The 27,253-nt window shown below is 40.5% G+C and overlaps 1 protein-coding gene across 1 annotated transcript in view; it reads right to left on the bottom strand.

The window, feature by feature from the left end:
* LOC116618224 (nuclear pore complex protein Nup155) overlaps positions 1-27,253 on the bottom strand; it is a 77,123-nt gene that overhangs the window by 33,918 nt on the left and 15,952 nt on the right. The window contains exons 22-26 of the mRNA XM_048729893.1: positions 27,172-27,231; positions 26,673-26,804; positions 24,893-24,970; positions 24,698-24,758; positions 22,677-22,812 (exon numbers count right to left, since the gene is read on the bottom strand). Coding sequence (XP_048585850.1) covers positions 22,677-22,812; positions 24,698-24,758; positions 24,893-24,970; positions 26,673-26,804; positions 27,172-27,231 — 467 coding nt within the window. The remainder of the gene's footprint in view (positions 1-22,676; positions 22,813-24,697; positions 24,759-24,892; positions 24,971-26,672; positions 26,805-27,171; positions 27,232-27,253) is intronic.

Below are 27,253 nucleotides of genomic sequence, written 5' to 3'. Positions count from 1 at the left end.
TAGCACTGGTGTCTGTGGGGTAACAAATACATGTGTCAAACTGATATGCACTTATAGCACTGGTGTCTGTGGGGTAACAAATACATGTGTCAAACTGTTATGTACTTATAGCACTGGTGTCAGTGGGGTAACAAATACATGTATCAAACTGTTATGCACTTATAGCACTGGTGTCTGTGGGGTGACAAATACATGTATCAAACTGTTATGCATTTGTAGCACTGGTGTCTGTGGGGTAACAAATACATGTATCAAACTGTTATGCATTCATAGCACTGGTGTCTGTGGGGTGACAAATACATGCATCAAACTGTTATGCACTTATAGCACTGGTGTCAGTGGGGTGACAAATACATGTATCAAACTGTTATGCACTTATAGCACTGGTGTCTGTGAGGTGACAAATACATGTATCAAACTGTTATGCACTTATAGCACTGGTGTCAGTGGGATAACAAATACATGTATCAAACTGTTATGCACTTATAGCACTGGTGTCAGTGGGGTAACAAATACATGTATCAAACTGTTATGCACTTATAGCACTGGTGTCAGTGGGGTAACAAATACATGTATCAAACTGTTATGCACTTATAGCACTGGTGTCAGTGGGGTAACAAATACATGTATCAAACTGTTATGCACTTATAGCACTGGTGTCTGTGGGGTGACAAATACATGTATCAAACTGTTATGCACTTATAGCACTGGTGTCTGTGGGGTAACAAATACATGTATCAAACTGTTATGCACTTATAGCACTGGTGTCTGTGGGGTGACAAATACATGTGTCAAACCGTTATGCACTTATAGCACTGGTGTCAGTGGGGTAACAAATACATGTGTCGAACTGTTATGCATTTGTAGCACTGGTGTCTGTGGGGTGACAAATACATGTATCAAACTGTTATGCACTTGTAGCACTGGTGTCTGTGGGGTGACAAATACATGTGTCAAACCGTTATGCACTTATAGCACTGGTGTCAGTGGGGTAACAAATACATGTGTCGAACTGTTATGCATTTGTAGCACTGGTGTCTGTGGGGTAACAAATACATGTGTCAAACTGTTATGCACTTATAGCACTGGTGTCTGTGAGGTGACAAATACATGTGTCAAACTGTCATGCACTTGAAGCACTGGTGTCTGTGGGGTGACAAATACATGCATCAAACTGTTATGCACTTATAGCACTGGTGTCAGTGGGGTAACAAATACATGTATCAAACTGTTATGCACTTATAGCACTGGTGTCTGTGAGGTGACAAATACATGTATCAAACTGTTATGCATTTGTAGCACTGGTGTCTGTGGGGTGACAAATACATGTGTCAAACTGTTATGCACTTATAGCACTGGTGTCTGTGAGGTGACAAATACATGTATCAAACTGTTATGCATTTGTAGCACTGGTGTCTGTGGGGTGACAAATACATGCATCAAACTGTTATGCACTTATAGCACTGGTGTTAGTGGGGTGACAAATACATATATCAAACTGTTATGCACTTATAGCACTGATGTCAGTGAGGTGACAAATACATGTATCAAACTGTTATGCATTTGTAGCACTGGTGTCTGTGGGGTGACAAATACATGTATCAAACTGTTATGCATTTGTAGCACTGGTGTCTGTGGGGTGACAAATACATGTATCAAACTGTTATGCATTTGTAGCACTGGTGTCTGTGGGGTGACAAATACATGTATCAAACTGTTATGCATTTGTAGCACTGGTGTCTGTGAGGTAACAAATACATGTATCAAACTGTTATGCACTTATAGCACTGGTGTCAGTGGGGTGACAAATACATGTATCAAACTGTTATGCATTTGTAGCACTGGTGTCTGTGGGGTGACAAATACATGTATCAAACTGTTATGCATTTGTAGCACTGGTATCTGTGGGGTAACAAATACATGTGTCAAACTGTTATGCACTTATAGCACTGGTGTCAGTGGGGTAACAAATACATGTATCAAACTGTTATGCATTTGTAGCACTGGTGTCTGTGGGGTAACAAATACATGTATCAAACTGTTATGCACTTATAGCACTGGTGTCTGTGGGGTGACAAATACATGTATCAAACTGTTATGCATTTGTAGCACTGGTGTCAGTGGGGTAACAAATACATGTATCAAACTGTTATGCATTTGTAGCACTGGTATCTGTGGGGTAACAAATACATGTGTCAAACTGTTATGCACTTATAGCACTGGTGTCTGTGGGGTAACAAATACATGTATCAAACTGTTATGCATTTGTAGCACTGGTGTCTGTGGGGTAACAAATACATGTATCAAACTGTTATGCACTTATAGCACTGGTGTCTGTGAGGTGACAAATACATGTGTCAAACCGTTATGCACTTATAGCACTGGTCTCTGTGGGGTAACAAATACATGTGTCAAACTGTTATGCACTTATAGCACTGGTGTCTGTGGGGTAACAAATACATGTATCAAACTGTTATGCACTTGAAGCACTGGTGTCTGTGGGGTGACAAATACATGTGTCAAACTGTTATGCACTTGTAGCACTGGTGTCTGTGAGGTAACAAATACATGTATCAAACTGTTATGCATTTGTAGCACTGGTGTCTGTGAGGTAACAAATACATGTGTCAAACTGTTATGCACTTATAGCACTGGTGTCTGTGGGGTGACAAATACATGTATCAAACTGTTATGCACTTGAAGCACTGGTGTCAGTGGGGTGACAAATACATGTATCAAACTGTTATGCATTTGTAGCACTGGTGTCTGTGGGGTAACAAATACATGTATCAAACTGTTATGCACTTGAAGCACTGGTGTCTGTGGGGTGACAAATACATGTATCAAACTGTTATGCATTTGTAGCACTGGTGTCTGTGGGGTGACAAATACATGTATCAAACTGTTATGCATTTGTAGCACTGGTGTCAGTGAGGTAACAAATACATGTGTCAAACTGTTATGCACTTATAGCACTGGTGTCTGTGGGGTGACAAATACATGTATCAAACTGTTATGCACTTGAAGCACTGGTGTCAGTGGGGTGACAAATACATGTATCAAACTGTTATGCACTTGAAGCACTGGTGTCAGTGGGGTGACAAATACATGTATCAAACCGTTATGCATTTCTAGCACTGGTGTCTGTAGGGTGACAAATACATGTATCAAACTGTTATGCATTTGTAGCACTGGTGTCTGTGGGGTGACAAATACATGTATCAAACTGTTATGCATTTGTAGCACTGGTGTCTGTGAGGTAACAAATACATGTATCAAACCGTTATGCATTTGTAGCACTGGTGTCTGTGGGGTAACAAATACATGTGTCAAACTGTTATGCACTTATAGCACTGGTGTCTGTGGGGTAACAAATACATGTGTCAAACTGTTATGCACTTGAAGCACTGGTGTCTGTGGGGTGACAAATACATGTGTCGAACTGTTATGCACTTATAACACTGGTGTCTGTGGGGTGACAAATACATGTATCAAACTGTTATGCATTTGTAGCACTGGTGTCTGTGGGGTAACAAATACATGTGTCAAACTGTTATGCATTTGTAGCACTGGTGTCTGTGGGGTAACAAATACATGTGTCAAACTGTTATGCACTTATAGCACTGGTGTCTGTGGGGTAACAAATACATGTGTCAAACCGTTATGCATTTGTAGCACTGGTGTCTGTGGGGTGACAAATACATGTATCAAACCGTTATGCATTTGTAGCACTGGTGTCTGTGGGGTAACAAATACATGTGTCAAACTATTATGCATTTGTAGCACTGGTGTCTGTGAGGTGACAAATACATGTATCAAACTGTTATGCATTTATAGCACTGGTGTCTGTGGGGTGACAAATACATGTGTCAAACTGTTATGCATTTATAGCACTGGTGTCTGTGGGGTGACAAATACATGTATCAAACTGTTATGCATTTGTAGCACTGGTGTCTGTGAGGTAACAAATACATGTATCAAACTGTTATGCACTTATAGCACTGGTGTCTGTGAGGTGACAAATACATGTATCAAACTGTTATGCACTTATAGCACTGGTGTCTGTGAGGTAACAAATACATGTATCAAACTGTTATGCATTTATAGCACTGGTGTCTGTGGGGTGACAAATACATGTGTCAAACTGTTATGCATTTATAGCACTGGTGTCTGTGGGGTGACAAATACATGTATCAAACTGTTATGCATTTGTAGCACTGGTGTCTGTGGGGTAACAAATACATGTGTCAAACTATTATGCATTTGTAGCACTGGTGTCTGTGAGGTGACAAATACATGTGTCAAACTGTTATGCACTTATAGCACTGGTGTCTGTGGGGTGACAAATACATGTGTCAAACTGTTATGCATTTGTAGCACTGGTGTCTGTGGGGTGACAAATACATGTATCAAACTGTTATGCACTTATAGCACTGGTGTCTGTGGGGTGACAAATACATGTGTCAAACTGTTATGCATTTGTAGCACTGGTGTCTGTGGGGTGACAAATACATGTATCAAACTGTTATGCACTTGAAGCACTGGTGTCAGTGGGGTGACAAATACATGTATCAAACTGTTATGCACTTATAGCACTGGTGTCTGTGAGGTAACAAATACATGTGTCAAACTGTTATGCACTTATAGCACTGGTGTCTGTGAGGTGACAAATACATGTGTCAAACTGTTATGCATTTATAGCACTGGTGTCTGTGGGGTGACAAATACATGTATCAAACTGTTATGCATTTATAGCACTGGTGTCTGTGGGGTAACAAATACATGTGTCAAACCGTTATGCACTTATAGCACTGGTGTCTGAGGTGACAAATACATGTGTCAAACTGTTATGCACTTATAGCACTGGTGTCAGTGGGGTAACAAATACATGTGTCGAACTGATATGCATTTGTAGCACTGGTGTCTGTGGGGTGACAAATACATGTATCAAACTGTTATGCACTTGAAGCACTGGTGTCAGTGGGGTGACAAATACATGTGTCAAACTGTTATGCACTTATAGCACTGGTGTCTGTGAGGTGACAAATACATGTATCAAACTGTTATGCATTTATAGCACTGGTGTCTGTGGGGTAACAAATACATGTGTCAAACCGTTATGCACTTATAGCACTGGTGTCTGTGGGGTAACAAATACATGTGTCAAACCGTTATGCATTTGTAGCACTGGTGTCAGTGGGGTAACAAATACATGTATCAAACTGTTATGCACTTATAGCACTGGTGTCAGTGGGGTGACAAATACATGTATCAAACTGTTATGCATTTGTAGCACTGGTGTCTGTGAGGTGACAAATACATGTATCAAACTGTTATGCACTTATAGCACTGGTGTCAGTGGGGTAACAAATACATGTATCAAACTGTTATGCATTCATAGCACTGGTGTCAGTGGGGTGACAAATACATGTATCAAACTGTTATGCATTCATAGCACTGGTGTCTGTGAGGTGACAAATACATGTATCAAACTGTTATGCATTTGTAGCACTGGTGTCTGTGGGGTGACAAATACATGTGTCAAACCGTTATGCATTTGTAGCACTGGTGTCAGTGGGGTAACAAATACATGTATCAAACTGTTATGCACTTATAGCACTGGTGTCAGTGGGGTGACAAATACATGTATCAAACTGTTATGCATTTGTAGCACTGGTGTCTGTGAGGTGACAAATACATGTATCAAACTGTTATGCACTTATAGCACTGGTGTCAGTGGGGTGACAAATACATGTATCAAACTGTTATGCATTTGTAGCACTGGTGTCTGTGAGGTGACAAATACATGTATCAAACTGATATGCATTTGTAGCACTGGTGTCTGTGGGGTGACAAATACATGTATCAAACTGTTATGCACTTGAAGCACTGGTGTCAGTGGGGTGACAAATACATGTGTCAAACTGTTATGCACTTATAGCACTGGTGTCTGTGAGGTGACAAATACATGTATCAAACTGTTATGCATTCATAGCACTGGTGTCTGAGGTGACAAATACATGTATCAAACTGTTATGCACTTATAGCACTGGTGTCTGTGAGGTAACAAATACATGTGTCAAACTGTTATGCACTTATAGCACTGGTGTCTGTGGGGTGACAAATACATGTATCAAACTGTTATGCACTTATAGCACTGGTGTCTGTGAGGTAACAAATACATGTGTCAAACTGTTATGCATTTATAGCACTGGTGTCAGTGGGGTAACAAATAGATGTATCAAACTGTTATGCACTTATAGCACTGGTGTCTGTGGGGTAACAAATACATGTGTCAAACTGTTATGCATTTGTAGCACTGGTGTCTGTGAGGTGACAAATACATGTATCAAACTGTTATGCACTTGTAGCACTGGTGTCTGTGAGGTGACAAATACATGTGTCAAACTGTTATGCATTTATAGCACTGGTGTCTGTGAGGTGACAAATACATGTATCAAACTGATATGCACTTATAGCACTGGTGTCTGTGGGGTGACAAATACATGTGTCAAACTGTTATGCATTTATAGCACTGGTGTCTGTGAGGTGACAAATACATGTATCAAACTGATATGCACTTATAGCACTGGTGTCTGTGGGGTGACAAATACATGTGTCAAACTGTTATGCACTTATAGCACTGGTGTCTGTGAGGTAACAAATACATGTGTCAAACTGTTATGCACTTATAGCACTGGTATCTGTGGGGTGACAAATACATGTATCAAACTGTTATGCACTTATAGCACTGGTGTCTGTGAGGTAACAAATACATGTGTCAAACTGTTATGCATTTATAGCACTGGTGTCAGTGGGGTAACAAATACATGTATCAAACTGTTATGCACTTATAGCACTGGTGTCAGTGGGGTAACAAATACATGTGTCGAACTGTTATGCACTTATAGCACTGGTGTCTGTGAGGTGACAAATACATGTATCAAACTGTTATGCACTTATAGCACTGGTGTCTGTGGGGTAACAAATACATGTGTCAAACTGTTATGCATTTGTAGCACTGGTGTCTGTGAGGTGACAAATACATGTATCAAACTGTTATGCATTTGTAGCACTGGTGTCTGTGGGGTGACAAATACATGTATCAAACTGTTATGCATTTGTAGCACTGGTGTCTGTGGGGTAACAAATACATGTGTCAAACTGTTATGCATTTGTAGCACTGGTGTCTGTGAGGTGACAAATACATGTATCAAACTGTTATGCACTTGTAGCACTGGTGTCTGTGAGGTGACAAATACATGTGTCAAACTGTTATGCATTTATAGCACTGGTGTCTGTGAGGTGACAAATACATGTATCAAACTGATATGCACTTATAGCACTGGTGTCTGTGGGGTGACAAATACATGTGTCAAACTGTTATGCACTTATAGCACTGGTGTCAGTGGGGTAACAAATACATGTGTCAAACTGTTATGCACTTATAGCACTGGTGTCAGTGGGGTGACAAATACATGTATCAAACTGTTATGCATTTGTAGCACTGGTGTCAGTGGGGTGACAAATACATGTGTCAAACTGTTATGCACTTATAGCACTGGTGTCTGTGGGGTGACAAATACATGTGTCAAACTGTTATGCACTTATAGCACTGGTGTCAGTGGGGTGACAAATACATGTATCAAACTGTTATGCATTTGTAGCACTGGTGTCAGTGGGGTGACAAATACATGTGTCAAACTGTTATGCACTTATAGCACTGGTGTCTGTGAGGTGACAAATACATGTATCAAACTGTTATGCATTTGTAACACTGGTGTCAGTGGGGTGACAAATACATGTGTCAAACTGTTATGCATTTATAGCACTGGTGTCTGTGGGGTGACAAATACATGTATCAAACTGTTATGCACTTATAGCACTGGTGTCTGTGAGGTGACAAATACATGTGTCAAACTGTTATGCATTTGTAGCACTGGTGTCAGTGGGGTGACAAATACATGTGTCAAACTGTTATGCACTTGTAGCACTGGTGTCTGTGAGGTAACAAATACATGTATCAAACTGTTATGCATTTGTAGCACTGGTGTCTGTGAGGTAACAAATACATGTGTCAAACTGTTATGCACTTGTAGCACTGGTGTCAGTGAGGTGACAAATACATGTGTCAAACTGTTATGCACTTATAGCACTGGTGTCAGTGGGGTGACAAATACATGTATCAAACTGTTATGCATTTATAGCACTGGTGTCTGTGAGGTGACAAATACATGTATCAAACTGTTATGCATTTATAGCACTGGTGTCTGTGAGGTGACAAATACATGTGTCAAACTGTTATGCACTTATAGCACTGGTGTCTGTGGGGTGAGAAATACATGTATCAAACTGTTATGCACTTATAGCACTGGTGTCTGTGAGGTGACAAATACATGTATCAAACTGTTATGCATTCATAGCACTGGTGTCTGTGGGGTGACAAATACATGTGTCGAACTGTTATGCACTTATAGCACTGATGTCTGTGAGGTAACAAATACATGTATCAAACTGTTATGCATTTGTAGCACTGGTGTCTGTGGGGTGACAAATACATGTGTCAAACTGTTATGCACTTATAGCACTGGTGTCTGTGGGGTAACAAATACATGTGTCAAACTGTTATGCACTTATAGCACTGGTGTCTGTGAGGTAACAAATACATGTGTCAAACTGTTATGCACTTATAGCACTGGTGTCTGTGGGGTGACAAATACATGTATCAAACTGTTATGCACTTATAGCACTGGTGTCTGTGAGGTAACAAATACATGTGTCAAACTGTTATGCATTTATAGCACTGGTGTCAGTGGGGTAACAAATACATGTATCAAACTGTTATGCACTTATAGCACTGGTGTCAGTGGGGTAACAAATACGTGTGTCGAACTGTTATGCACTTATAGCACTGGTGTCTGTGAGGTGACAAATACATGTATCAAACTGTTATGCACTTATAGCACTGGTGTCTGTGGGGTAACAAATACATGTGTCAAACTGTTATGCATTTGTAGCACTGGTGTCTGTGAGGTGACAAATACATGTATCAAACTGTTATGCATTTGTAGCACTGGTGTCTGTGGGGTGACAAATACATGTATCAAACTGTTATGCATTTGTAGCACTGGTGTCTGTGGGGTAACAAATACATGTGTCAAACTGTTATGCATTTGTAGCACTGGTGTCTGTGAGGTGACAAATACATGTATCAAACTGTTATGCACTTGTAGCACTGGTGTCTGTGAGGTGACAAATACATGTGTCAAACTGTTATGCATTTATAGCACTGGTGTCTGTGAGGTGACAAATACATGTATCAAACTGATATGCACTTATAGCACTGGTGTCTGTGGGGTGACAAATACATGTGTCAAACTGTTATGCACTTATAGCACTGGTGTCAGTGGGGTAACAAATACATGTGTCAAACTGTTATGCACTTATAGCACTGGTGTCAGTGGGGTGACAAATACATGTATCAAACTGTTATGCATTTGTAGCACTGGTGTCAGTGGGGTGACAAATACATGTGTCAAACTGTTATGCACTTATAGCACTGGTGTCTGTGGGGTGACAAATACATGTGTCAAACTGTTATGCACTTATAGCACTGGTGTCAGTGGGGTGACAAATACATGTATCAAACTGTTATGCATTTGTAGCACTGGTGTCAGTGGGGTGACAAATACATGTGTCAAACTGTTATGCACTTATAGCACTGGTGTCTGTGAGGTGACAAATACATGTATCAAACTGTTATGCATTTGTAGCACTGGTGTCAGTGGGGTGACAAATACATGTGTCAAACTGTTATGCATTTATAGCACTGGTGTCAGTGGGGTGACAAATACATGTATCAAACTGTTATGCACTTATAGCACTAGTGTCTGTGAGGTGACAAATACATGTGTCAAACTGTTATGCATTTGTAGCACTGGTGTCAGTGGGGTGACAAATACATGTGTCAAACTGTTATGCACTTGTAGCACTGGTGTCTGTGAGGTAACAAATACATGTATCAAACTGTTATGCATTTGTAGCACTGGTGTCTGAGGTAACAAATACATGTGTCAAACTGTTATGCATTCATAGCACTGGTGTCTGTGAGGTGACAAATACATGTATCAAACTGTTATGCATTTGTAGCACTGGTGTCTGTGGGGTGACAAATACATGTATCAAACTGTTATGCACTTATAGCACTGGTGTCTGTGAGGTAACAAATACATGTGTCAAACTGTTATGCACTTATAGCACTGGTGTCTGTGGGGTGACAAATACATGTATCAAACTGTTATGCACTTATAGCACTGGTGTCTGTGAGGTAACAAATACATGTGTCAAACTGTTATGCATTTATAGCACTGGTGTCAGTGGGGTAACAAATACATGTATCAAACTGTTATGCACTTATAGCACTGGTGTCTGTGGGGTAACAAATACATGTGTCAAACTGTTATGCATTTGTAGCACTGGTGTCTGTGAGGTGACAAATACATGTATCAAACTGTTATGCACTTGTAGCACTGGTGTCTGTGAGGTGACAAATACATGTGTCAAACTGTTATGCATTTATAGCACTGGTGTCTGTGAGGTGACAAATACATGTATCAAACTGATATGCACTTATAGCACTGGTGTCTGTGGGGTGACAAATACATGTGTCAAACTGTTATGCATTTATAGCACTGGTGTCTGTGAGGTGACAAATACATGTATCAAACTGATATGCACTTATAGCACTGGTGTCTGTGGGGTGACAAATACATGTGTCAAACTGTTATGCACTTATAGCACTGGTGTCTGTGAGGTAACAAATACATGTGTCAAACTGTTATGCACTTATAGCACTGGTGTCTGTGGGGTGACAAATACATGTATCAAACTGTTATGCACTTATAGCACTGGTGTCTGTGAGGTAACAAATACATGTGTCAAACTGTTATGCATTTATAGCACTGGTGTCAGTGGGGTAACAAATACATGTATCAAACTGTTATGCACTTATAGCACTGGTGTCAGTGGGGTAACAAATACATGTGTCGAACTGTTATGCACTTATAGCACTGGTGTGTGTGAGGTGACAAATACATGTATCAAACTGTTATGCACTTATAGCACTGGTGTCTGTGGGGTAACAAATACATGTGTCAAACTGTTATGCATTTGTAGCACTGGTGTCTGTGAGGTGACAAATACATGTATCAAACTGTTATGCATTTGTAGCACTGGTGTCTGTGGGGTGACAAATACATGTATCAAACTGTTATGCATTTGTAGCACTGGTGTCTGTGGGGTAACAAATACATGTGTCAAACTGTTATGCATTTGTAGCACTGGTGTCTGTGAGGTGACAAATACATGTATCAAACTGTTATGCACTTGTAGCACTGGTGTCTGTGAGGTGACAAATACATGTGTCAAACTGTTATGCATTTATAGCACTGGTGTCTGTGAGGTGACAAATACATGTATCAAACTGATATGCACTTATAGCACTGGTGTCTGTGGGGTGACAAATACATGTGTCAAACTGTTATGCACTTATCGCACTGGTGTCAGTGGGGTAACAAATACATGTGTCAAACTGTTATGCACTTATAGCACTGGTGTCAGTGGGGTGACAAATACATGTATCAAACTGTTATGCATTTGTAGCACTGGTGTCAGTGGGGTGACAAATACATGTGTCAAACTGTTATGCACTTATAGCACTGGTGTCTGTGGGGTGATAAATACATGTGTCAAACTGTTATGCACTTATAGCACTGGTGTCAGTGGGGTGACAAATACATGTATCAAACTGTTATGCATTTGTAGCACTGGTGTCAGTGGGGTGACAAATACATGTGTCAAACTGTTATGCATTTGTAGCACTGGTGTCAGTGGGGTGACAAATACATGTGTCAAACTGTTATGCATTTATAGCACTGGTGTCTGTGGGGTGACAAATACACGTATCAAACTGTTATGCACTTATAGCACTGGTGTCTGTGAGGTGACAAATACATGTGTCAAACTGTTATGCATTTGTAGCACTGGTGTCAGTGGGGTGACAAATACATGTGTCAAACTGTTATGCACTTGTAGCACTGGTGTCTGTGAGGTAACAAATACATGTATCAAACTGTTATGCATTTGTAGCACTGGTGTCTGTGAGGTAACAAATACATGTGTCAAACTGTTATGCACTTGTAGCACTGGTGTCAGTGAGGTGACAAATACATGTGTCAAACTGTTATGCACTTATAGCACTGGTGTCAGTGGGGTGACAAATACATGTATCAAACTGTTATGTATTTGTAGCACTGGTGTCTGTGGGGTGACAAATACATGTGTCGAACTGTTATGCACTTATAGCACTGATGTCTGTGAGGTAACAAATACATGTATCAAACTGTTATGCATTTGTAGCACTGGTGTCTGTGGGGTGACAAATACATGTGTCAAACTGTTATGCACTTATAGCACTGGTGTCTGTGGGGTAACAAATACATGTATCAAACTGTTATGCATTTGTAGCACTGGTGTCTGTGGGGTGACAAATACATGTATCAAACTGTTATGCACTCATAGCACTGGTGTCTGTGGGGTAACAAATACATGTATCAAACTGTTATGCATTTGTAGCACTGGTGTCTGTGGGGTAACAAATACATGTATCAAACTGTTATGCATTTGTAGCACTGGTGTCTGTGAGGTGACAAATACATGTATCAAACTGTTATGCATTCATAGCACTGGTGTCTGTGGGGTAACAAATACATGTATCAAACTGTTATGCATTTGTAGCACTGGTGTCTGTGGGGTAACAAATACATGTGTCAAACTGTTATGTATTTGTAGCACTGGTGTCTGTGGGGTAACAAATACATGTATCAAACTGTTATGCATTTGTAGCACTGGTGTCTGTGAGGTGACAAATACATGTATCAAACTGATATGCACTTATAGCACTGGTGTCTGTGGGGTGACAAATACATGTGTCAAACTGTTATGCACTTATAGCACTGGTGTCTGTGAGGTAACAAATACATGTGTCAAACTGTTATGCACTTATAGCACTGGTGTCTGTGGGGTGACAAATACATGTATCAAACTGTTATGCACTTATAGCACTGGTGTCTGTGAGGTAACAAATACATGTGTCAAACTGTTATGCATTTATAGCACTGGTGTCAGTGGGGTAACAAATACATGTATCAAACTGTTATGCACTTATAGCACTGGTGTCAGTGGGGTAACAAATACATGTGTCGAACTGTTATGCACTTATAGCACTGGTGTCTGTGAGGTGACAAATACATGTATCAAACTGTTATGCACTTATAGCACTGGTGTCTGTGGGGTAACAAATACATGTGTCAAACTGTTATGCATTTGTAGCACTGGTGTCTGTGAGGTGACAAATACATGTATCAAACTGTTATGCATTTGTAGCACTGGTGTCTGTGGGGTGACAAATACATGTATCAAACTGTTATGCATTTGTAGCACTGGTGTCTGTGGGGTAACAAATACATGTGTCAAACTGTTATGCATTTGTAGCACTGGTGTCTGTGAGGTGACAAATACATGTATCAAACTGTTATGCACTTGTAGCACTGGTGTCTGTGAGGTGACAAATACATGTGTCAAACTGTTATGCATTTATAGCACTGGTGTCTGTGAGGTGACAAATACATGTATCAAACTGATATGCACTTATAGCACTGGTGTCTGTGGGGTGACAAATACATGTGTCAAACTGTTATGCACTTATAGCACTGGTGTCAGTGGGGTAACAAATACATGTGTCAAACTGTTATGCACTTATAGCACTGGTGTCAGTGGGGTGACAAATACATGTATCAAACTGTTATGTATTTGTAGCACTGGTGTCTGTGGGGTAACAAATACATGTATCAAACTGTTATGCATTTGTAGCACTGGTGTCTGTGAGGTGACAAATACATGTATCAAACTGATATGCACTTATAGCACTGGTGTCTGTGGGGTGACAAATACATGTGTCAAACTGTTATGCACTTATAGCACTGGTGTCTGTGAGGTAACAAATACATGTGTCAAACTGTTATGCACTTATAGCACTGGTGTCTGTGGGGTGACAAATACATGTATCAAACTGTTATGCACTTATAGCACTGGTGTCTGTGAGGTAACAAATACATGTGTCAAACTGTTATGCATTTATAGCACGGGTGTCAGTGGGGTAACAAATACATGTATCAAACTGTTATGCACTTATAGCACTGGTGTCAGTGGGGTAACAAATACATGTGTCGAACTGTTATGCACTTATAGCACTGGTGTCTGTGAGGTGACAAATACATGTATCAAACTGTTATGCACTTATAGCACTGGTGTCTGTGGGGTAACAAATACATGTGTCAAACTGTTATGCATTTGTAGCACTGGTGTCTGTGAGGTGACAAATACATGTATCAAACTGTTATGCATTTGTAGCACTGGTGTCTGTGGGGTGACAAATACATGTATCAAACTGTTATGCATTTGTAGCACTGGTGTCTGTGGGGTAACAAATACATGTGTCAAACTGTTATGCATTTGTAGCACTGGTGTCTGTGAGGTGACAAATACATGTATCAAACTGTTATGCACTTGTAGCACTGGTGTCTGTGAGGTGACAAATACATGTGTCAAACTGTTATGCATTTATAGCACTGGTGTCTGTGAGGTGACAAATACATGTATCAAACTGATATGCACTTATAGCACTGGTGTCTGTGGGGTGACAAATACATGTGTCAAACTGTTATGCACTTATAGCACTGGTGTCAGTGGGGTAACAAATACATGTGTCAAACTGTTATGCACTTATAGCACTGGTGTCAGTGGGGTGACAAATACATGTATCAAACTGTTATGCATTTGTAGCACTGGTGTCAGTGGGGTGACAAATACATGTGTCAAACTGTTATGCACTTATAGCACTGGTGTCTGTGGGGTGACAAATACATGTGTCAAACTGTTATGCACTTATAGCACTGGTGTCAGTGGGGTGACAAATACATGTATCAAACTGTTATGCATTTGTAGCACTGGTGTCAGTGGGGTGACAAATACATGTGTCAAACTGTTATGCACTTATAGCACTGGTGTCTGTGAGGTGACAAATACATGTATCAAACTGTTATGCATTTGTAGCACTGGTGTCAGTGGGGTGACAAATACATGTGTCAAACTGTTATGCATTTATAGCACTGGTGTCAGTGGGGTGACAAATACATGTATCAAACTGTTATGCACTTATAGCACTGGTGTCTGTGAGGTGACAAATACATGTGTCAAACTGTTATGCATTTGTAGCACTGGTGTCAGTGGGGTGACAAATACATGTGTCAAACTGTTATGCACTTGTAGCACTGGTGTCTGTGAGGTAACAAATACATGTATCAAACTGTTATGCATTTGTAGCACTGGTGTCTGTGAGGTAACAAATACATGTGTCAAACTGTTATGCACTTGTAGCACTGGTGTCAGTGAGGTGACAAATACATGTGTCAAACTGTTATGCACTTATAGCACTGGTGTCAGTGGGGTGACAAATACATGTATCAAACTGTTATGCATTTATAGCACTGGTGTCTGTGAGGTGACAAATACATGTATCAAACTGTTATGCATTTATAGCACTGGTGTCTGTGAGGTGACAAATACATGTGTCAAACTGTTATGCACTTATAGCACTGGTGTCTGTGGGGTGACAAATACATGTATCAAACTGTTATGCACTTATAGCACTGGTGTCTGTGAGGTGACAAATACATGTATCAAACTGTTATGCATTCATAGCACTGGTGTCTGTGGGGTAACAAATACATGTGTCGAACTGTTATGCACTTATAGCACTGGTGTCTGTGAGGTAACAAATACATGTATCAAACTGTTATGCATTTGTAGCACTGGTGTCTGTGGGGTGACAAATACATGTGTCGAACTGTTATGCACTTATAGCACTGATGTCTGTGAGGTAACAAATACATGTATCAAACTGTTATGCATTTGTAGCACTGGTGTCTGTGGGGTGACAAATACATGTGTCAAACTGTTATGCACTTATAGCACTGGTGTCTGTGGGGTAACAAATACATGTATCAAACTGTTATGCATTTGTAGCACTGGTGTCTGTGGGGTGACAAATACATGTATCAAACTGTTATGCACTCATAGCACTGGTGTCTGTGGGGTAACAAATACATGTATCAAACTGTTATGCATTTGTAGCACTGGTGTCTGTGGGGTAACAAATACATGTATCAAACTGTTATGCATTTGTAGCACTGGTGTCTGTGAGGTGACAAATACATGTATCAAACTGTTATGCATTCATAGCACTGGTGTCTGTGGGGTAACAAATACATGTATCAAACTGTTATGCATTTGTAGCACTGGTGTCTGTGGGGTAACAAATACATGTATCAAACTGTTATGCACTTATAGCACTGGTGTCTGTGGGGTGACAAATACATGTGTCAAACTGTTATGCATTTGTAGCACTGGTGTCTGTGGGGTGACAAATACATGTGTCAAACTGTTATGCATTTGTAGCACTGGTGTCTGTGGGGTGACAAATACATGTGTCAAACTGTTATGCATTTGTAGCACTGGTGTCTGTGGGGTAACAAATACATGTATCAAACTGTTATGCACTTATAGCACTGGTGTCTGTGGGGTGACAAATACATGTGTCAAACTGTTATGCATTTGTAGCACTGGTGTCTGTGGGGTGACAAATACATGTGTCAAACTGTTATGCATTTGTAGCACTGGTGTCTGTGGGGTAACAAATACATGTATCAAACTGTTATGCATTTGTAGCACTGGTGTCTGTGGGGTAACAAATACATGTATCAAACTGTTATGCACTTATAGCACTGGTGTCTGTGGGGTGACAAATACATGTGTCAAACTGTTATGCATTTGTAGCACTGGTGTCTGTGGGGTGACAAATACATGTATCAAACTGTTATGCACTTATAGCACTGGTGTCTGTGGGGTGACAAATACATGTGTCAAACTGTTATGCATTTGTAGCACTGGTGTCAGTGGGGTAACAAATACATGTGTCAAACTGTTATGCACTTGTAGCACTGGTGTCAGTGAGGTGACAAATACATGTGTCAAACTGTTATGCACTTATAGCACTGGTGTCAGTGGGGTGACAAATACATGTATCAAACTGTTATGCATTTATAGCACTGGTGTCTGTGAGGTGACAAATACATGTATCAAACTGTTATGCATTTATAGCACTGGTGTCTGTGAGGTGACAAATACATGTGTCAAACTGTTATGCACTTATAGCACTGGTGTCTGTGGGGTGACAAATACATGTATCAAACTGTTATGCACTTATAGCACTGGTGTCTGTGAGGTGACAAATACATGTATCAAACTGTTATGCATTCATAGCACTGGTGTCTGTGGGGTAACAAATACATGTGTCGAACTGTTATGCACTTATAGCACTGGTGTCTGTGAGGTAACAAATACATGTATCAAACTGTTATGCATTTGTAGCACTGGTGTCTGTGGGGTGACAAATACATGTGTCGAACTGTTATGCACTTATAGCACTGATGTCTGTGAGGTAACAAATACATGTATCAAACTGTTATGCATTTGTAGCACTGGTGTCTGTGGGGTGACAAATACATGTGTCAAACTGTTATGCACTTATAGCACTGGTGTCTGTGGGGTAACAAATACATGTATCAAACTGTTATGCATTTGTAGCACTGGTGTCTGTGGGGTGACAAATACATGTATCAAACTGTTATGCACTCATAGCACTGGTGTCTGTGGGGTAACAAATACATGTATCAAACTGTTATGCATTTGTAGCACTGGTGTCTGTGGGGTAACAAATACATGTATCAAACTGTTATGCATTTGTAGCACTGGTGTCTGTGAGGTGACAAATACATGTATCAAACTGTTATGCATTCATAGCACTGGTGTCTGTGGGGTAACAAATACATGTATCAAACTGTTATGCATTTGTAGCACTGGTGTCTGTGGGGTAACAAATACATGTATCAAACTGTTATGCACTTATAGCACTGGTGTCTGTGGGGTGACAAATACATGTGTCAAACTGTTATGCATTTGTAGCACTGGTGTCTGTGGGGTGACAAATACATGTGTCAAACTGTTATGCATTTGTAGCACTGGTGTCTGTGGGGTGACAAATACATGTGTCAAACTGTTATGCATTTGTAGCACTGGTGTCTGTGGGGTAACAAATACATGTATCAAACTGTTATGCACTTATAGCACTGGTGTCTGTGGGGTGACAAATACATGTGTCAAACTGTTATGCATTTGTAGCACTGGTGTCTGTGGGGTGACAAATACATGTGTCAAACTGTTATGCATTTGTAGCACTGGTGTCTGTGGGGTAACAAATACATGTATCAAACTGTTATGCATTTGTAGCACTGGTGTCTGTGGGGTAACAAATACATGTATCAAACTGTTATGCACTTATAGCACTGGTGTCTGTGGGGTGACAAATACATGTGTCAAACTGTTATGCATTTGTAGCACTGGTGTCTGTGGGGTGACAAATACATGTATCAAACTGTTATGCACTTATAGCACTGGTGTCTGTGGGGTGACAAATACATGTGTCAAACTGTTATGCATTTGTAGCACTGGTGTCAGTGGGGTAACAAATACATGTGTCAAACTGTTATGCATTTGTAGCACTGGTGTCTGTGGGGTAACAAATACATGTATCAAACTGTTATGCATTTGTAGCACTGGTGTCTGTGGGGTGACAAATACATGTGTCAAACTGTTATGCACTTATAGCACTGGTGTCTGTGAGGTGACAAATACATGTGTCAAACTGTTATGCATTTATAGCACTGGTGTCAGTGGGGTGACAAATACATGTGTCAAACTGTTATGCATTTATAGCACTGGTGTCTGTGAGGTGACAAATACATGTATCAAACTGTTATGCACTTATAGCACTGGTGTCTGTGGGGTGACAAATACATGTATCAAACTGTTATGCACTTGTAGCACTGGTGTCTGTGGGGTGACAAATACATGTATCAAACTGTTATGCACTTATAGCACTGGTGTCAGTGGGGTGACAAATACATGTATCAAACTGTTATGCACTTGTAGCACTGGTGTCTGTGGGGTGACAAATACATGTATCAAACTGTTATGCATTTATAGCACTGGTGTCTGTGGGGTAACAAATACATGTATCAAACTGTTATGCACTTATAGCACTGGTGTCTGTGAGGTGACAAATACATGTATCAAACTGTTATGCACTTATAGCACTGGTGTCTGTGAGGTAACAAATACATGTATCAAACTGTTATGCACTTATAGCACTGGTGTCTGTGAGGTGACAAATACATGTATCAAACTGTTATGCATTTGTAGCACTGGTGTCTGTGAGGTAACAAATACATGTATCAAACTGTTATGCACTTGTAGCACTGGTGTCAGTGAGGTGACAAATACATGTGTCAAACTGTTATGCATTTGTAGCACTGGTGTCAGTGGGGTGACAAATACATGTATCAAACTGTTATGCATTTGTAGCACTGGTGTCTGTGGGGTAACAAATACATGTATCAAACTGTTATGCATTTATAGCACTGGTGTCTGTGGGGTAACAAATACATGTGTCAAACTGTTATGCACTTATAGCACTGGTGTCAGTGGGGTGACAAATACATGTATCAAACTGTTATGCACTTATAGCACTGGTGTCTGTGGGGTAACAAATACATGTGTCGAACTGTTATGCACTTATAGCACTGGTGTCTGTGAGGTAACAAATACATGTATCAAACTGTTATGCACTTATAGCACTGGTGTCTGTGGGGTGACAAATACATGTGTCAAACTGTTATGCATTTGTAGCACTGGTGTCAGTGGGGTAACAAATACATGTGTCAAACTGTTATGCATTTGTAGCACTGGTGTCTGTGGGGTAACAAATACATGTATCAAACTGTTATGCATTTGTAGCACTGGTGTCTGTGGGGTGACAAATACATGTGTCAAACTGTTATGCACTTATAGCACTGGTGTCTGTGAGGTGACAAATACATGTGTCAAACTGTTATGCATTTATAGCACTGGTGTCAGTGGGGTGACAAATACATGTGTCAAACTGTTATGCATTTATAGCACTGGTGTCTGTGGGGTAACAAATACATGTATCAAACTGTTATGCATTTGTAGCACTGGTGTCTGTGGGGTGACAAATACATGTGTCAAACTGTTATGCACTTATAGCACTGGTGTCTGTGAGGTGACAAATACATGTGTCAAACTGTTATGCATTTATAGCACTGGTGTCAGTGGGGTGACAAATACATGTGTCAAACTGTTATGCATTTATAGCACTGGTGTCTGTGAGGTGACAAATACATGTATCAAACTGTTATGCACTTATAGCACTGGTGTCTGTGGGGTGACAAATACATGTATCAAACTGTTATGCACTTGTAGCACTGGTGTCTGTGGGGTGACAAATACATGTATCAAACTGTTATGCACTTATAGCACTGGTGTCAGTGGGGTGACAAATACATGTATCAAACTGTTATGCACTTGTAGCACTGGTGTCTGTGGGGTGACAAATACATGTATCAAACTGTTATGCATTTATAGCACTGGTGTCTGTGGGGTAACAAATACATGTATCAAACTGTTATGCACTTATAGCACTGGTGTCTGTGAGGTGACAAATACATGTATCAAACTGTTATGCACTTATAGCACTGGTGTCTGTGAGGTAACAAATACATGTATCAAACTGTTATGCACTTATAGCACTGGTGTCTGTGAGGTGACAAATACATGTATCAAACTGTTATGCATTTGTAGCACTGGTGTCTGTGAGGTAACAAATACATGTATCAAACTGTTATGCACTTGTAGCACTGGTGTCAGTGAGGTGACAAATACATGTGTCAAACTGTTATGCATTTGTAGCACTGGTGTCAGTGGGGTGACAAATACATGTATCAAACTGTTATGCATTTGTAGCACTGGTGTCTGTGGGGTAACAAATACATGTATCAAACTGTTATGCATTTATAGCACTGGTGTCTGTGGGGTAACAAATACATGTGTCAAACTGTTATGCACTTATAGCACTGGTGTCAGTGGGGTGACAAATACATGTATCAAACTGTTATGCACTTATAGCACTGGTGTCTGTGGGGTAACAAATACATGTGTCGAACTGTTATGCACTTATAGCACTGGTGTCTGTGAGGTAACAAATACATGTATCAAACTGTTATGCACTTGTAGCACTGGTGTCTGTGGGGTGACAAATACATGTATCAAACTGTTATGCACTTATAGCACTGGTGTCTGTGGGGTAACAAATACATGTGTCGAACTGTTATGCACTTATAGCACTGGTGTCTGTGGGGTGACAAATACATGTATCAAACCGTTATGCATTTGTAGCACTGGTGTCTGTGGGGTGACAAATACATGTGTCAAACTGTTATGCACTTATAGCACTGGTGTCTGTGGGGTAACAAATACATGTGTCAAACTGTTATGCATGTGTAGCACTGGTGTCTGTGGGGTGACAAATACATGTGTCAAACTGTTATGCATGTGTAGCACTGGTGTCTGTGGGGTAACAAATACATGTGTCAAACTGTTATGCATGTGTAGCACTGGTGTCTGTGGGGTGACAAATACATGTATCAAACTGTTATGCATTTGTAGCACTGGTGTCTGTGGGGTGACAAATACATGTGTCAAACTGTTATGCACTTATAGCACTGGTGTCAGTGGGGTAACAAATACATGTGTCAAACCGTTATGCATTTGTAGCACTGGTGTCTGTGGGGTGACAAATACATGTGTCAAACTGTTATGCACTTATAGCACTGGTGTCTGTGAGGTGACAAATACATGTGTCAAACCGTTATGCACTTGAAGCACTGGGGCCGGTTCCTGAATGCCGATTAGCGCTAACCCAGGGTTAAATTTGCCGCTAACCCAGGGTTAAATTTGCCCTAACCCACAATTAAATTTTTACCCTTGGATTAGTTCTGTTTCCGAAACGCTGGTTGGCGCTAGCTCTGGGTCAGTTTGGAGGTAAAATCTAACCCTGCTTGCGAGGTGGGTTAACTTGCTAACCTACGGTTAAGTTGGCGTATACAGGCCTCCCAAACTTTGTAGTAGAACTAAAGTTTCATAAAATGAAGTTGCCGACAAAAAGAATTTATACAAAAACAATGTAGGGATCAAATGTCATGACATTTCGCTTGTTATGCGACCTTTGTGGCGATGCTGACTCGAAAATTGTGCTGGGACAGACAGAAAGTTACATGAAATTTATACTTGAAATAAATCTGTCTCGCTAGTGTCTTGCACCAACTCGGATCAGCCTTCACAAAACGTTTTTGGGGAGCATTAGGTCATTATGAGTTTAGAGGCGTTTTAGGTGCTTAAGGTTTTTCTTTTTTCCTTGTCAGTAACAAAAAAAATAATATAATTTCTGTCTGGATGGAGAGGGTCAAACCTCCAGAGAAGGCAGCTTGTTGAGCCGATGCATAAAACCTTGTCTTAAATAAATGTTGGACCCTTCCTTTGCGATCATGACATCATGTCCATCCCCACCAACCCTCATAAGCTACCTTGCTATCATTGCCTCTTGCCCCTGCACGTCTCCTGGGGATTCCCCATTCTTGTAGAAATGCAAGGCATGCCCCTGAGGGTCCCTCCTGTGCGCTGCATACAGGGCTAGTTCAACCACACCTTCATAGAACCGCACTGGGAACACAAAAAAACATGGGTAACCGCACTGGAAACACAAACCAACATGGGTAACCGCACTAGAAACACAAACCAACATGGGTAACCGCACTGGAAACACACACCAACATGGGTTACCGCACTGGAAACACAAACCAACGTGGAAAACCGCACTGGAAACATAAACAAACATGGGTAACCGCACTGGAAACACACACCAACATGGGTAACCGCACTGGAAACACAAACCAACATGGGTAACCGCACTGGAAACACAAACCAACTTGGGTAACCGTACTGGAAACACAAACCAACATGGAAAACCGCACTGAAAACACAAACAAACATGGAAAACCGCACTGGAAACACAAACCAACATGGGTAACCGCACTAGAAACACAAACCAACATGGGTAACCGCACTGGAAACACAAACCAACATGGGTAACTGCACTGGAAACACAAACCAACATGGGTAACCGCACTGGAAACACAAACCAACATGGGTAACCGTACTAAAAACACAAACCAACATGGGTAACCGCACTGGAAACACAAACCAACATGGATAACTGCACTGGAAACACAAACCAACATGGGTTACCGCACTGGAAACACAAACCAACATGGGTAACCGCACTGGAAACACAAACCAACATGGGTAACCGCACTGGAAACACAAACCAACATGGGTAACCGCACTGGGAACACAAACCAACATGGGTAACCGCACTGAAAACACAAACCAACATGGGTAACCGCACTGGAAACACAAACCAACATGGGTAACCGCACTGGAAACACAAACCAACATGGGTAACCGCAATGGAAGCACAAACCAACATGGATAAACGCACTGGAAACACAAACCAACATGGGTAACCGCACTGGAAACACACACCAACATGGGTAACCACACTGGAAACACAAACCAACATGGGTAACTGCACTGGAAACACAAACCAACATGGGTAACCGCACTGGAAACACAAACCAACATGGGTAACCGCACTGGAAACACAAACCAACATGGAGAACCGCACTCGGAACACACACCAACATGGGTTACCGCACTGGAAACACAAACCAACATGGGTAACCGCACTAGAAACACAAAACAACATGGGTAACCGCACTGGAAACACACAACAACATGGGTAACCGCACTGGAAACACAAACCAACATGGGTAACTGCACTGGAAACACAAAACAACATGGGTAACCGCACTGGAAAAAGAAACCAACATGGGTAACCGCACTGGAAACACACACCAACATGGGTAACCGCACTGGAAACACAAACCAACATGGGTAACTGCACTGGAAACACAAACCAACATGGGTAACCGCACTGGAAACACACACCAACATGGGTAACCAAACTGGGAACACACACCAACATGGGTGACTGCACTGGAAACACAAACCAACATGGAAAATCGCACTGAAAACACAAACCAACATGGAAAACCGCACTGGGAACACAAACCAACATGGGTAACTGCACTGGAAACACAAACCAACATGGGTAACCGCACTGGAAACACTAACCAACATGGGTAACCACACTGGAAACACAAACCAACATGGGTAACCACACTGGAAAAAGAAACCAACATGGGTAACCGCAATGGAAACACACACCAACATGGAAAACCGCACTGGAAACACAAACCAACATGGGTAACCGCACTGGAAACATTAACCAACATGGGTAATGTATGTAATAAGTGTTCTATATGCCTCAATGGTAAGTTAATAATCTGGCTGCTTATCGCCCACCATGTGGATTGCTACGAGAAGTTGATTTGTGACTTCAAATGTTCATTTTCATAATTCAACTTTCTTTCAATGGAAAGGTAAGGAATAGGACAGATTTCCCTTTGATTTAATGCATTCTTACCTGACTCAAGTATAGAGCAAATCAACTCAAGATTAATTTGATGAGTGACTTGTCGATAGCACTGGAATTGCAAAATGAAAAAAAAATATAAAAGCAAATTATTGTCATACTTTCGATTGGGCTTCTCCAATTATTTAGAAAAATGAGCTTAAAATGTATTTGTATTTTTTAAGCTGTTTAAATCAATCTAAATACCTGCAATGCATCTTTAAGTAGGTGAGTCTGCTCTGCTTTGTTGACTGTTTTCTTTGCAAGAGTAAGTAGCTCCCCAGCCTGTGAAACGTCAGAGTATGACATGAAGATAGAGACATGTACTTTACTATTCAAGCCAAAATACCGAGAGTCTAATCAAGGGTTTTAATGCGAGTCAGTTTTTGATGGTTAAGACTTGCACATAATAGAAACCTGGTTCTGAAAAAAAAACAAACATGGAAATTGTAAATTCTTCATCTTCTGAAAAAAGTACTCTCAGCACCTCTTATAGGAAAAAGGTTTGCTTGGGATACTAGTCAGTGCTACCATCTTCAGAAACTTTTTTTTATATTTAAACGCTAACAAAAGCTGATTTTATACTGAGAGTTAGTCAGTTGCCTGGAATTCTTCGAAAAACTTTCAAAAATTAGAAACAATAATCCTAGAACTATCATCACTGCATAAAGACCGCCATTTCAGGTCCCAACAACCATTAAAATAAATGGGAAATAATCTTTTTAACAATTTCTTGTAAATACAATGATGGAACTTTTTTGCTGCTTGTCATATTTTTAACTCGGGAATGCGAAGCATGTACGAGTTATTGTGGGGACTCCGATCTCACTCCATCATTGGATCACCAATCCGTAAACTTTTTTATGGTCTTTCGGTGCTTTTGCAACACAGCAATCCTTAGGTCATCCTGTAAACTTCCGGTGTTCAACTTCGGGTTAAAGCTTAGTACTATAAATTGGCTTTGGCATCGACCTGCGACCGCTACGGTCATTTGTTTTGTATAGCCATAAAATATATATAAGCTTGAATTTTCAGAAAAGTCTTCCATGTGGGTTGAGCGTGCGCATGCGCCTTCGTCACCGACATCAATCGATCTTCTACGGTTCATTCCAATTCAAGTTGTTATTTTGCAAACAAAACAAGTAAAATGCTAGCAAAGCTTTTAATTCTCTTTCTTGTAGTACTTGCCGCGTCTCTGGGTTTTCACATTGTTTGTTTGAATTTGTGCTGAAAAAGCGACCAGTAAAACTGCGACTTTTAAGTCCGAGAAACATAAGGTAAAGGTTCTGTTAGCTGGGTCTCTGGTCGCAGGGTAATAAGAAAAAAACTCTGTTGGAAGGACAAAATAGAATAGGTTAAATTTCCACAAATTAATTTTTCACAATTCTCCCCAATCAACTAAACTAAATATCAAACAAAACTCGTACAAACACATGGCCCTCGCTTCTTCATCGAATAACGATTTTGCGCCTTTCTAGAATGTTAACATGCATAAAACACGTTATATGTTAGTAGTGTGATCAATTATTGCGAGTATTTCATTTTGTTTCTGGAAAGAATAAGCTGAAATTTGACATTCTAGCAAAAAGCTTTTCGATCATTATGATACCTATAGTAATAAAAATAATTTTAGTTACTAGTCAACTCAGTAATGCCACGTTAGTCTAGCGGTGCGAACACTTGTTAATGACAGCAGCGTCGCGGATTCGAATCCCGCTGAGGGCGTTAATTTTTTCGTACTTTTTATTTTACTTTTTATAATAATAATTAATTATACTGTTGTTGGTGTGTCATGACATCGAAAAGAAAAAAGGTATAAGGACATTTTTATGTACTCTCAGCTTCTGTGAAGTGTTCATGCTATGTTCAGTATCCTGAATATCTTATATGCACACACAAAAATAACTAAGAAAAAATACATTTGCATTCACGAGTTGGCTCACAGAGCCTTTGATTATATAAAAGTCAACACAAGCATTTTGTTCACCTTGGTACAGACAGCATCATCACTGCTGTAGAGACTGGGGCACAACTGGCGCAGCCGCTCACTGATGGCATCTGTGGAGCTACTGTCCTCCAGATAGCAGTTCATGAGAGCCGAGATCAGCCCACTACATACCTGTCAAACCATTGCCATGGTAAAAATTAATGGTATAGAATACTGGGTGAAAACAAAGTGAAATGATAGAAGATAACAGCATTAACTCTTTCATGCAATGTGTTGACTCTTCATGTATAACTTGCCTAAAGAATGTCGATCAACCACTCTTTTCTTACTGTTTACAATTGAACAATACAAATTTCATTTGCAAAAAAACTTAAAAACCCATCCATGATTGCAGTCAGTTACTTGCTTGCTAAATTAGCTGATGGGAATGGATTCTTTGAATGACTCGGTCTTGTGCAGGAGCATAAAATGCCGTTGTGATTGGCCATTAAATTCTGTTCATCCACGCCACTGTCGGTGTAGACCTTGGACTACCTACCTCATGTCCGTTAATGACAAGGTCCTTGAACTTCATGTATCGCATGCAGTCCTTCTGAACCTAAAGCAAACATGACACAACC

Source organism: Nematostella vectensis, chromosome 1 (assembly GCF_932526225.1).
Source record: "Nematostella vectensis chromosome 1, jaNemVect1.1, whole genome shotgun sequence".
Lineage (NCBI taxonomy): Eukaryota > Metazoa > Cnidaria > Anthozoa > Actiniaria > Edwardsiidae > Nematostella > Nematostella vectensis.
The sequence above is the reverse complement of the archived record's forward strand: the minus strand, read 5'-3'. Positions and strand labels throughout refer to the sequence as shown.